The 14,248-nt window shown below is 48.2% G+C and overlaps 1 protein-coding gene across 1 annotated transcript in view; it reads right to left on the minus strand.

Moving 5' to 3' along the window:
* Positions 1–11,770: 11,770 nt before the first annotated feature.
* PDGFRB (platelet derived growth factor receptor beta) overlaps positions 11,771–14,248 on the minus strand; it is a 35,851-nt gene continuing 33,373 nt past the window's right edge. Inside the window, exon 23 of the mRNA XM_016210601.2 lies at positions 11,771–13,843. Within this exon, the coding sequence (XP_016066087.2) occupies positions 13,660–13,843 (184 nt within the window). The 3' untranslated portion in view covers positions 11,771–13,659. The remainder of the gene's footprint in view (positions 13,844–14,248) is intronic.

A 14,248-nucleotide genomic window follows, 5' to 3' on the forward strand; every position in this document is an offset into this window, starting at 1 on the left:
AGTGATTCCACTTCTGGGAATATATTCAAAGAAACCTGAAACACTAATTTGAAAGAATATATGCACCCTCTGTTTATTGCAGCATTATTTACAATAACCAAGACATGAAGGCAACCCAGGTGCCCATCAATAGACTTGTAGATAAAAAAGTGGTGGGACATATAAACAATGGAATATTACTCAGCCATAAAAAAGAATGAAATCTCACCATTGGTGACAACATGGATGGATTTAGAGGGTATTATGCTAAGTGAAATAAGTCAGACAGACAGGCAAATACCATAAGATTTCACTTATATGTGGAATACAAAGAACCAGATAAATGAACAAACAAAAAAGAAACAGACTCATAGAAACAGAGAACAAATGGGATGGGATAAGGGGCTGGGTAAAAAAGGTAAAGGGATTAAGGAGTTACAAAATAGTCATAGAATGTAAAGTACAGCATAGGGAATATAGTCAATAATATTGTAGTAACTATGTATGGTGCCAGTACTAAAATTATCAAGGGGATCACTTTGAAAATTATATAATTATCTAACCATTGTGCTGTATACCTAAAACAAATGTAAAATAATACTATTGTCAAACCAAAAATAACCAGTGAAAAATCTTAAAATGTATAAGCTATAAGCCAATAGTAGAGGTAAAATAGAGTTATAAAATATACTCAGTTAATCAAAGGAAGACAGAAAAAGAGTTAAAAAGAAAGAAGATCAGATGGAACAAATAGAAAACATCTTACAAGATGGCAGATTTTAATCCAACTATATCAACTATTGTCTTAAATGTAAGCAATCTAAATAGACCAATTAAAAGGTAGAAATTGTCAGGTTGGATTAAAAAAAGCAAAACCAACTATTTGTTCTCTACAAGAAATCCACTTTAATTATAAAGATTTAGATAGGACAAAAGTAAAAGGATGGGAAAATATTTTGTGTAAATAGAAATAAAAAAAGGTTGGAGTAGCTCTATTAATATCACACAAAATGGACTTGAGAACAAGGAATGTTTCTAGGGATGACAAAGGACATTACATAATGACAAAGAGGTCAACTATCCAAAAAGACACAACAATCCTAAATGTATATATTTCTTAGAACAGAGCTTTAAAATACACAAAACAAACCAATAGGAATAAAAGAAGAGATAGAGAAATCTCTGGTAACACTTAACTCTCAGTAATAGATAATACAAATAAATAGAGAGAAAATCTGTAAGGATATAGAAGACCTGAATAAAACTTTAACCAATTTAACCTAATTGGTATTTATAGAATACTCCATTTAACAACTGCAGAATACACATTCTTCTCAAGGACACATGGAACATTTACCAAGATAAACCATATTCTGGGCCATAAAAAAAAATTAAAAATTTAAGTAACTAAATTACAAAGTAATTCTTGTACCATAATAGAAATTATTGACAGAAAGGTATCTGAGAAATCTCAAATATTTGGAAATTGAACAAACAACAAACTTACAAACCATGAGTCAAAGAGGAAATCATAGGGAAAATTAGAAAATATTTTGAATTGAATAAAAAAGTAATAAATAATCTGAGTTTTACTTTAAAAAACTGGAAAGGTGAAGAATAAATTAAACCCAAAGCAACTATAAGGAAAGAAATAAAGATAAGAGCAGAAATCAATGAAATCCAGAACCAAAAAATAAAAGAGAGAAATCAATAAAACTAAAACCTGTTTCACTGAAAAAAATCAATAAAATATCTTAGAAAAAAATTAAAAAGACACAAGTTACAAATATAAAAAATGAAAGAGCTGACATCACTACCAAACCTACTGACACTGAAAGAATAATAAGGAAATACTATGAACAACTCTAGCCGAGTCAGTTCAACAAGTTTGATAAAATGGACAAATCCCTTGAAAGATACAAACTGCCAAAGCTCACTCAAGAAGAAATAGATAGCATTAATAGTCCTATATTTATTAAAGAAATTAAACTTATAATGTAAAAATATAACAAAAATAACCCCACAAAATTCCAGACCCAGTGAATTTGCTGGTGAATTTTACCAAACAAGAAAGAAATAATACCAGTGCTACACAAGCTCTTTTAGAATGCAGCAGAAAGCACCATTCTATAGTATGTTTGCTTTCACACCTTTTTTTTACACCAATGCTGTAAGATATTCCTTCATAAATAGGATCTAGCCCCCCAGATGGAAGTCCCCCCAAACACCTTTCCTTCAAACCACAGCCCATTTCCGAGCAACAACTATTGGTAGGAAACATTGGGAAGGGTAGCAACAATCCTTTCCAATGTTTGCTCTGCATATACAGGTTCATCCATGTATCCGTTCATACATTCATCTATCCATCCATCCATCCATCCATCCATCCATCCATCCATCCATCCATCCATCCATCCACCCACCCACCCACTTAACAATACTTTATCACATGCTATTTATTGCATTGGGCCTTGGGTTTTATCACTTACTAACACATCTTAGAAATCTTTTCATGTCAGTACATAGAGTTCTACCTTGTTTTTTAAATTGCTGCACTGTATTCATAGTATGCATATATGATCATTTATTTCACCATTCCTCTGCTGAGTGGATGCCTTAGTTACTTTACATTTTCCCGCTTGTAAAGAATGTTGTAGTGAAATCCTTGCACGTGAATCCTTTGTTCACCATGCCATCGTTTGAACAGGATCCAACCCTAGCAAGGAGCTGCTGGGTCAAAGGGTAGGTGTATTAAAATGCGGAACATTGTTAAATTGTCCTACAAAAAACCCCCACTATGAATGTGTACAGTGTGTGGGAAACCTAGTTTCACTATATTCTTGCTGACATTGGATATTATTGACCTTTAAAGTATTTCCCAAACTGATAGGCAAAAAAAGTTATTTCATTGAGATTTTAATATGCATTTCCCAGGTCAGTGGTGAAATGAACATTTTTTTCATGTGTGTATTGGCTATTTCTTCTACATATATCCTTTGTCCATTTTTCTATTTGTTTTTTGTCTTTTTATTGATTTGTTGGGACTGTTTATATTCTTCATTATGTCTGTCAGCCCTATTATCATATATGTTGGAAGTATTTTCTATCAGTCTACGACCGCTCTTTTACCTTTCTTTTTTTGGTGTCTTTATTTACACAGAAGATTTTACTTTGCATGTAGTCAAACCTGTTGTCTTTTCATTTCTGGCTTCTGAGTTTCGTGTCTGACTTAGGAGGGGTGAGCACTTTATTGTTTACCAGGCACTTTCATTTTGATTTTTTCCTGCAGGCTTGGGCCACAGGGACTCAGTGAAGTTCATAGTGTCTCCACTGTAGAGATAAGAAAAGGGAGGGTCAGAGAGGGTGACATCTCGTGTCACACAGCTACTTAGGAGAAGACTCAGAGCTGGAATTGGGATTCTCAGGGTCTCATACCCAAGTCACCACTTCTTGCTACCTGTCATTGGTCATTGGGCCAATACCATTCCCCACAGCCCCACAGCATTCCTGGAAGGTCACCTGCACACCTCTTGTTGTTAGAGACCTGGAGCCCTTGCTTCTCTGCCAGGGGACAGACCTGCTTTCTTGGGGCACCTGCCTGCTGTTTCTGGTGCTGCACTCTGACCTCCAGGCAACTCTGTTCCCTGTCCCTCAACAGGCCTCCAGCGATGTGGGGCACTCTGTGCTTCCAGGAGGCACCACTTCTCCAGGTTGAGCACTCTGATCTCTTAGGTCCTCCTGGGACATGATCTCCAAACATATTTGGTCATCCTGGCTCTCATTAGATCTTCAGCAATGTGCAGGGTCATCAATGTGACATTAACTTTTTCAAGTCTGACCCATTTGGAGGGACCCCCTTTGTGTGGTGATAGGGGAACAATCAGATGCCATGGGTGGACAGAGGATAGACAGTCTGCCAGGGCTTCAGAGCAACAGCTTTAGAGCTGGGCCTTGGATGAGTCCTCCAGGCAGAAAGGAAATCTAGCAGAAGGGCTGGAGTGGGAGTAAGAGAGGGTGAAAAGTCAGGGTTCCCTGTGGCCAGCCAGAGGAATGGAGCTACAGTGGAGGTGACGAAGGATGAGCTCCAAGTGCACAAGGTCCCTGCCACCTGGATGGGAGCTCAGGCAGTACCCTGTAGGCCATGGTTCTTCAAGAGAGCTCCTAGAGGGAAGACCTGCAAGGACAGTCCAGGGACTCCAGCATCAGAATCACAGGGGGGCCTGCTAAAATGCTGATTCCAGGGCCACACCAGGCCTGCTGAGTTAGGTATGGGAGGTGGGAACCTGCACAGGTAACAGGCCCTCTAGGCTGCCCTTGAAAGCTCATGGATGGCCTTGAGGAGACCTGATCATCTCTAACGTGTAGGTGGGGCTTGTGCTTGTTCTCAGGACAAGGTGCCTGGCTTTCCTGGGATTCTCACAAAGTCCTGACCCAGGCTGGCAGAGACTCCTCTCAGGTGGAGGGTGTTGAGGTGAAAAAGGTATGTGGTTGGCAAGGGGCAAGGATGGAGGCCACAGTGGCCCTGAGGGGTGGCCTAGGTCACCTCAACAGAACCCGTCTTTGTCCCCAAGATTAAGGGAAGCTGCTCACCCTGTTATGTCTGTGTAATCGGCTAATTCCTGTAACTCCTCAGATTCCCTACCTCCAGGAGGCATCCCTGCCCCTGGCAGAAGGGCAGATGTCCTTCCTGTGCACCCCAGGCCTCCTGACCTCACCCCTATTCCAGCATATTCCTCACTCGGCAGACTTCAGAAGTTGAACACGACCTTGCTGTATGTCAGGCAGTGTGTTAAGTGCTCTTTGGAGATTTCTCATTGAATCCTCAACCCTAGAGCTACATATGGTTATTATCCCAAGGCTCAGAGAAGTTAAGTCACTTCCCCAAGATCACACAGCTGGGGAGGGTATTTCTACCTCCCGAGCCTGTGGTATATCTGACAGCTCTGATCCATTGACTTTAGATGTCTGAAAGATGAATGAATGAATGAATGAATGAATGAATGAATGAATGAATGAATGAATGAACGAATGAGTGCTGTGTTGCAAAGCTCTGCAATCAGGAAGGTAGATGGCTCTCCTGGGAATATGGCATTCAGAGACCCAACATTACCTAAGTGTTGTTTATGAGCCACACGAGACTCTGCATATTTACCCCTTTAATCCTCTTGACCATGAAGCTGGTTCAATTCATTATCCCAATTTGCAGATGAGGAAACCAAGGCTCAGAGAGCTTAGGTCACTTGCCCAAAGTCCCAGAGCCAGCAGATGACAGAGCAGGCTGCAGAGCCTGTGCTAGTAGTGACCACCACGCTGCCCAGGGTGACCTGGGTCTTCCCCAGCAGCAAACATGCTGCCCAGAAGTGGACATGGGGCAGAAGTACCCTGGGGCTCAGTGCAGTGACCCCTGGCTGAGGAAGCCACAGTGATGCTGCCGGAATGGTGACGAGCAGGATTCCAGATTGACATCACTCTTTCCTGTGGCAGAGGAACTCTGAGAATGGTTTGCATGTCAGCCTAAGGATTAGGAAATCCTGAGGGGACTGTGTGGGCCATGTCACGCTTCTGCACAGACTGAGGCCCAACCTTCATCTCCCTGCCTGGCTCCTGGCTCCTGGTTCCTGGTAACTCCAGACCCCATGGCAGGGAAGCTTAGGCCCACCCTCCAGACCCCTCAACCCCAGCCCATGCCCTGGGGACAGCCCATGCCTGGCAGCTGGTGGGAACTTGGTCAGTGCTGGATCCATGAATAAATGAGTAAATGGATGAACAAATGAAGAGAGAGTAGAAGGAATTCTTTGCTCTCAGAAAACACTGGGCGAATGCTTTGTGGGTTGGGCCCTGTTGGCACCCAGGAAGGGGAAGGTTCAGGGCTCTTCCCTGCTGGTGAGGCCCTCACTCTCCTGCTGGGAGGTAAGACAAGCACCTAGGTGGTGGGGCTATATTGCAGGTGATAACACTGACAAGGATTGATATTGACATGATTTATCATCCAAATGGGGACCTTTGAGACCAAAAGGGATGCTATTAATAATTGCACTAACTCAGGGGCCTAAAGAGGGACCATCTGAATCACCCTGTCCATTAGGCAATCTCTTTGCACCTGTCTCCGGACTAAGTTCTTTGCACAGATTACCTCATTTGGTCCTCACCTTACAGGACAACTATAATCATCCCATGTTCCAGATAAGGAGAGACAGGCTCAGAGAGGGCAAGTGTTCTGCCCAGAGTCACACAACTGATAAGTGGCAGAGCTGGACTTGAACCCAGGAAGTCGACCCCAGAGCCCATGTGCTTAACCACCTCCCTTTGGCAATGACTGGGGCTCTCAAAGGTCAAGGGGGAGGGGGAAGCCTGGGGCTTTGGAGCCAGAGAGACCAGGAGTTACATCCCCACTCCTAGCTGTGTGACCACAGCCAGGTCCCTGGCCTCTCTGTTTCTTCATCTGTAAAATGGGAAAGGGGTTATTGACTCAGACCCAGTGAGACAATAATGTAGGTGAAGTGCACTCAATGACATTGATTGAACATTTACTTCGTGCTTGGCCCTAGAAACACAGTGGTGAACATGGCAGGCATGGTCCCTCCCCTCTGGAGCTCACAGCCTGGTAGCAGAGCCAGCAGAGGAACCAGGATACAGGGGGAGTTGCAGGATATCCTGGGAGCACTGAAGAGGGGAGTCAAGGAAGAGTCTGCCTAAGCTGAGACTGTAGAATGAGCTGAGGGGAGGTGCAAGGAGGAGTGGGGAATATTCCAGGAAGGAGAGACGCATGGTAAAGCCTGGAGGTGAGAGAGTGCACAGGACATCTAGGGACTGAGGATGTTGAACCAACAAGAGGGCCCATCAGAGGAACAAGCAATGGACTGGGAAGACCAGGAAGATCTCAGTTCCAGCTGAGAGATCAGGAAGACTTCTTGGAGGAGGCGGCTTTGTGCTGGGCTAGAAGTTAGAGCAAGAGTTCGTCCCTTAGCCATAGGGAGCTGGGCATTCTAAGTCGTAAGGACAGCACCAAAGGAAGTGCAGAGGTAGGGCTTCTGCACAGCCAAAGAAATGGTCAACAAAATGAAAAGGCAACCAACAGAATGGGAGAAAATATTTGCAAATCATGTATCTGATAAAGGGTTAATATCCAAAATATATAAGGAACTCATAGAACTTGATAGAAAAAAAGAATCTGATTAAAAATGGGCAGAGGAACTGAGCAGACGTTTTTCCAAAGAAGATATACAAATGGCCAACAGGCACGTGCCGAGATGCATGTCATCAGGGAATGAAAATCAAAACCACAATGAGGTAGCACCTCACAGCTCTCAGGATGCCTGTTATCCAAAAGACAAGGACTGGCGAGGATGGGGAGAGAGGGGAGCCCTTGTGCACTGTTGGACGGCTGGCAAGCTTGCAGCCCACACGGGGAGACAGGCCTTGGAGGGCAATGGGAGAAGCAGCAGGAGCAGTTTGAATCAGGTCAGGGAGGGCCTGGAAGACCACACTAGGGGGTCCGGACTTTGTTGGGCCATGGGGAGCCATCAAAGGTGTTTGAGCGAAAGAGAGCCAAGATCATATTTGCTCCAGGAAGGTCAATAACAAAGAAGAGAAGCTTTCGTGTGTGGGAGCTTCCATCTTGTCCCCTCAGAAAGGGAACAAGCACTCTGAGAACTCTGATTTTATAGAAGCAAGGTTACTTCCCCATATTTGTAACTTTGTTAGTTCCTTGAAGTGATTACCCATGAAACCCGAACCAGAGACTATGGAACTGCTCCCGAGCCTGTTAGGACAAGGAGAGGAGCCCCGACAGGAACCATTTGACAGGGCAGGCCAAAGGGGGCCCAGAGAGAAGGGCAGGGGCTGAGCCCGTGGGAAGGGTCACAGGGAGACACCTGGCTTCTGTGATGTCCCTGAGTCCCTGCTAGATCCTCAGGAGAGACAGTCCCCTCCCTAGGCCGGGCCCCCTTATCAGGCCCCTGGCACTGCTGTGGCAGATTGTATTTTAAACTGTGAGAATTTGTCACAGCCCAGGGAACCCCAGAACCCTACTCCAAGGGGGAGCCTCCCCAGGGAATTCTGAAGCCACACCCCAAGTGGGCAGCCAGCACCCTGACCCCACGGCCCAGCCCGTTCCCCCTGAGTCCATGGACTGGACTTAGAGACTCCCTAAGGGAGGCAGTAGCAAGGACACCAGACTGGAAGTCAGAGCCTCCTCCCTGTGTGTGACCACAGGCCAGCACTCAGTGGCTCCAAGCCACAGCTTCCTCATCTGGAGCTGATCTTCCCTTGGCTAGTCTAGTAGGGGTATTGCGAGAATTACATGGGACGCCGATAGGAACACACTCTCTAAATGGCGAGGGTCCAGGGCAGAGTCAGAGTAGGAGGGGATGCCAGGTTTCCCAGTGGGTGCCCTCTCTGGACTTGGGGCTGGGAGCCTACCTGAGGGAGTTGAATCTCGGGAAATTTCCTGCCTCCAAAATCTCCAAAGCCTTTCTGGTCCTACCTGATGCCTTCTGTCTTTTAGCTCTTTTCTACCACTGGTTTGTGGTTTTTTTCAACAGAGGCTCCAGACTGTTTCCAGGATGCCAGAGCACCTCACTAGAATTAAATGGTCATTTTCATCGTTTTTATGTTCGATTTTCTTACCCTCCCAGAAACTCTATGATTTTGTATTTTATTTTATTTTATATTTTATTTTATATCTTCATTGATTTCAGAGAGAGGAAGGAAGAGGGAGAGAGAGATAGAAACATCAATGATGAGAGAGTCATTGATTGGCTGCTTCCTACACATCCTTCCACCAGGGATCAAGCATGCAACCCGAGCATGTGCCCTGACCAGGAATCAATCCTCGATCTCCTAGATCATAGGCTGATGTTCAATCGCTGAGCCACACTGGCTGGGCAATTTTGTGTTTTTTTAAAGGGAACTTTTAGGCTCCAGTACCATTTTCAATGTTTATTCTCTTTACTCAGCAACTCTGTGTCCAGGTATTTATCCCATGGAAAAAAATACTTATATATATGTGCAAATATAAATATACTTCACAAACAGTGGCCATTCCAGCATAATTTATAACTCTGGGACACTAAACATGCATCGGTAGGGGGTTGGTGAAATACTTCATGGCATGCGCATGCTTTTAAATTATATGTAGCTCTCAGAATGAATGAATGAATATTCATACGTACCACTGACCTGCGAGTGTGTCCATGATGAGTTGTTATGTGAAAAACAAAAAGTTGCAAAATGGCAGTGGAAGTTTTGTTTATAATTATAATTATGTCCCTATATACATAGCTATAGATACAAAATACAAATACTAATATGGGTGTAAGGGGTGGGAGGACCTAGCAGAGCATTACTAAACAAATAGCAAGGAAAGGCAGAATTTCTGTAAGATAAATTCCTCCACAGAGTTGCTGAATAAAGGAGACAAGCATTTGAAATGTTACTGGAATTCAAAAAACACGAAGACTTTCTCTCTCTCTGTTATATATTTTGGTAATGGGTATTTTAAGTGCTGGCAAATGTTACAAAAATGTTTCATAAAAGTAATTTTTAATTATTATGATGTTGAACAACAGACTAAAATAAAAGGACTTTTAGGAATGGTGCCCTAATTCAAAGAAGGGACATCAATGGGGGGTTGTAAGGCACCTTATCAGCTGGAGGTCAGGGCCCCAGGAGCAGTAGTTTCTTTCAGGCTCTCCCTCTTTTTCCAGGAACAAGGACCCTGGCTGAGAAGGGGGGGGGAGGGGGGGGCGGAAGAACAGTGTAGTCCAAGTGGCTCATCTGTCTGGGAGGAAAATTCCAGCTCACTCCTTCCCTGGGGCCTGCCCGAGCGGTGAGGCTGGGAAGCAGGAGCCAGCCAAGGCTGACCTACAGTCGCCTCTCCCCTGACTCCCATACCTCCACCAAACTCGTTTTTATTCTTTGTATGTTGCCTTCAGACTCACTGAGCTTCTTCCTCTTATCAGCACGTTCCTGCTCTTTTCTTGGGAACACAGCACCAGAGAGGCGTGGAGTCGGGAGACAGGGGCTGGGACCCAGGCTTTCCCCCCCCCTGCTCCTTGGCCTATAACCTTGGCCGGGGGCTCTATCTCCCTGAGCAACAACAGGGGAGTGGGCCGGGACCAACCAGACGACCTTGCAAGTCACTTCGCTACCTCCCTAAACTGGCCTCTCCTTTGTAATACGAGAATAATAGTGGTACCGGGCTCCTGGAATTGCTGTGAGGGTCAAAGGAGAAAGTGTGTGTGAAGCAGGGCAGCCCTGGCACGTAGGAACTGCTCAGTCAGTGGTCAGCTGTGCGTTAGCGTCTGCGATCTCTTCACAGCATCACCAGCTCCATGTACTGCGGGGGCAGTGAGGCCGCTGTGGTGCCATCCACCCAGGGTCCCATGCGGAGCAGGCCCGAGGTGGCGGGAGCCATCTCCCTCCCTCCAGACCGAGGCTTTTCCCAGGAGTGGGGATAATCCCGCCTGGAATGCGGGGTTTATTCCCTTACGGGGCAGATCTGGGTATTGGTTTATCCATCCACTGCCACGGCCGGGAGAAGGAGTTCTGGGCTTGGGTGTTCTCTGAAGCCAGGACCCCGGGAGGGTGGGCTTGGCCTGGTCGGCCCTGCCTCTGCCTGGGGTTTCCCCTGGCGTGGCTCAGCTGCTCCTGAGCTGGCGGCTGGGCCTGTGAGTCAGAGCTTCCCGAGTCTCCCTTCCTCTCCCCAGTGCAGCCACAGCCCCAGACTCCTGGAGGCAGTCCAGGGAGAGGCTCCAAAACAAGGTGCCCCTCCCCCAGCAGCGAACCGAGATGCCACCTCCCCAGCTCAGAGCAAGGGATGGCCAAGGTCACACAGCGAGGTATGACAAACCTGGGTCCGCCTCAACTGACCGCTCCCAAAGGGCCCAGGCCGGAGTGTCAGGAAGGTTGAACTTGGGCCCAGGACCCCTGCACCTGCCCCCCTGCCCCTGGTAGCTCTGTGGCCGCTGGCCTCATGCTCCTGCCAGGGTCTCCCAGACCTGGGCTGGGCAGTGGAACCTATGGCCAGTACTGAGCTGACCAGTAGGCACCAAGATGCCTGGCTCATGCCAGCCCCACACCACTGAACTCCTGCAGTTGTGAGGGGCAGGGGGCCTACCAGGTCTGCACCCCTCTGCCCAGCCTGGTGAGACTGCCCTCAGAGCCACAGCCAGGCCCCTTTCCCTCCCCGGGCCTTGCCCTGGCAGCACTCCCACAGCATCCTTCTTCGTTCCTCTTCCTCTCTCCTTCACCCTGTCTCCTCTCTTCTTCCCGCTCTCTGTCCCCTTGGGTGCTCTGTCTGCCCTCCTCCTACCTGGGACCCAACCACTACTCACCGGGCCTGGAATCTGGGCCGTAGTGGATGCTGCTCAAGAGCCACAGCAGACTCAATCTGGCCCAAGGCAGAGTGGACTGGACAGGGAGGGTGGGGCGGGGCAGCTTAATATCCAAAGCCAAAGCACATGGTGGAATGGGGGGTGGGTGCAGGAGGGGCTCAGGCTCCTGAGCCTGTGAACAGTCCCATCCACCCCAGGGCCAGGCACCTACAGAGCCGTAATAGCCCTCCCATTTCCCAGTTTGGAAAACCGAAGCCCATGTCCAGGTCACCAGCTACTAGCAAGGAGTGGGGGTGGGAGTGGGGTGTGAAAATCCCCATCTTATAGATGGAAACCAGACCCAGTGCTGAAGGGACCTGTGTGGGGACCCTGTGGCTGAGCTGAGCCCTGTTGGCCCCACTCCATTCCTGACACCAACCAAGCACAGGGACCCCAATCCACCAGAGACCACGAAGTCTGTGGGAAGCACCAGTTTAATATTAAAATCTTTCCCTTAAAAAAAAGTACACAGATAGTAAATTTTGATGGCATATAAAATAGCACTTCTGTTGTATAAATGTGAGTTAATGTGAGTCCTAAAAATACTTGTAAACCTAGGTGATTACATCTTTGGTACCGTAGTGAGAACCCAGTTTCTCTCCTCAACCAGTGTTCGGGAGTCGCAGGGCAGGAAGGTGCGAACCAGCATAGGGGGCTTGGTGACCAGAAGGGGGGGTCTTGCCTCACCCCCTTACAGCCCTCCCCTGCCAGCGGTCTTGGCCACAGACCTCGTTCCTTTAGCACTTCAATGCCCACTGGGCTGGGTGGCTGGCAGAGACAGTGAGGTGAGTAGGCCCGGGCAGTGACAAAGCCATATCCTGTGGGTACTGCCTCAGGGATGGGGCAGCTGGCAGCTGAGCAGGCAACCGTCAGAGTACCTGCTTCTTATATCCCTTTCTCAGGTTCCCCATCCAAGGCTTCTTGTGGTTTCCAGGGCCCCCCAGGGGCCCTAACTGTCCACTGTCTTCGACACAGACCTGGACAGCAGGTGTTGGAGTGGGAGGCGCAGCAGATGCTCTGATTTGCCCTCTCCACCTCCTTGGCCCAGGATAGCTCCGGAGGTCACTGTGGGTGCTGAAAGAGCTCCCTCGGTCCTCCCACATCCCTGGGGCAACTGCCTGGGGCTTTCTCAGATACTGGCTGCACTCCGAGTCAAGGCCTGGGCAGCTGGCCTTTTGGGATTTGCTGGGGGCCTGGGGAAGGGGCACAGTTCCTGAACTCCTGGAGTGTGATATGTGGTCTGGAATCTCCCCAGACCTCAGCTGACCTCCAGGATGGAGACTTGGGGTGTTTGGCTTTGCTTTATCTGGGCAAGTGTGTAACTCCAAAAATATTCTAGAATGTTAGTAGTGGAAGGGCACCAAAAGTCAATGAGTCCAACCTGCTCATTTTTCAACAGGGAAAACGGGCCCAGAGAGGGCAAGGGATTTCTGCAAGGTCTCTTGGCAGATCCAGTGCACATACAATCCACAAACTGGTCCTCGCGTGTGGACACTTCGCACAGGCATGTCAACACACTCATCATAGATGTGGGTTCGTCCGGCCCTGGAGACTGGTGGGTAGAATATGACTGGCAGTGATGAAGAAAAAGACTCCAGGACTCATGGAGTCAGGAAGACACAGACTCAGGCACTTTGTATGAAGAGGTGTGTCCCGAGCGCCTGGGGCAGGGGCTATGGGCCAGAATGTCCTGGACTGGGCTCAGCCCCTCGCATTCATTAAGCATGGGTGGCCCCAGACCAGCTCGGGCCTGGGAGAGTGAAGACTGACTTTGAGGAGAAGACGCAACACTGTCCAAGGCCAGGCCCTAGCTCAGCCAGGAGCCAGGGACGCCAGGGTCCCCTCCCCAGCTTTTGGGTGGATAAAGTACAAGGAAAGAGCTACAGCTCCTGAGGGGTAGCTGGCTGAACAGAAAAAAGTTCATCTACCACCTCATGAACCTTGAGAATCTTCCCAAGGATTCCAACCACCCCACCTGTCAGCCAGGGGAGAATCCCAGACTGTGTTGCTGAGCCTTACTTTCCCATCTTACAGATGGGGCAACTGAGTCCTGTGGGAGAACCCTGGCTCAGAGTCATATGGCCTCCCCAGAGGCAGAGGGCTGGTCATGGCCCCTGCAGGTCTCTTGCCTCCTAAGCCTACCCCAGGGGTTGGGGTATGACATGTCAGGGGCAAGAGCCTTCCAGAGGGGACAGCTGATGAGAACAGCCCAGCTGATGGGAGGCCCGGCAGGACAGGACAGGAGGCACAGGGTGCTGGGAGGTAGAGGGGGAGCTTCGGGCAGGGCAGGGTGGGGGCCAGCCCCCTACAGGAAGCTGTCCTCTGCCTCAGCCCGGGGCTCAGGACAGCTTGACTCCGGCAGCCACTCTGGTTCTGCCTCCAGCTCCACCCGGGACTCAGGCTGGGGCTCTGGCTCTGGTTCCTCTTGTAGTTCCAGGGGGCTGTCACAGGAGATGGTGGAGGAGGTGTTGACTTCATTCAGCGTAGAGCTAGAGGGAGAAGGCAAGTATGTGAGAGGCTGGGAGGGAACCACAGTAAAATAACAGCGGCTTTCAGTGTCCAGCCTTGCACTGTGCCCCTTACACACTTTGGCTCATTTAATCCTTGTAAGGACTATGCAAGGCAGGCACTGTGAGAAAGAGCAGCTCAGAGAGGTTATGTCATTGCCCTGCACCACACAGCAGGTAAGTATAACAGCTGGGACTTCACAGCAGATCCAGTTGACTCCAAAGCTTATTCCTTACTCACCAGTGTCTCCATCTCCTGCGCTCCTAGAGGTATATACTGTCTCATTTATTCCTCACTACAACTGCCCAGCTGAAGAACTGATTGTTTTTATTTTACAGATGAGGAAACTGAACTTCAGAGAGGGGAAGTAACTTGTCTGAAGGCAC

This window comes from Miniopterus natalensis, chromosome 4 (assembly GCF_054644295.1).
Source record: "Miniopterus natalensis isolate mMinNat1 chromosome 4, mMinNat1.hap1, whole genome shotgun sequence".
In the NCBI taxonomy this organism is placed as follows: Eukaryota; Metazoa; Chordata; class Mammalia; order Chiroptera; family Miniopteridae; genus Miniopterus; species Miniopterus natalensis.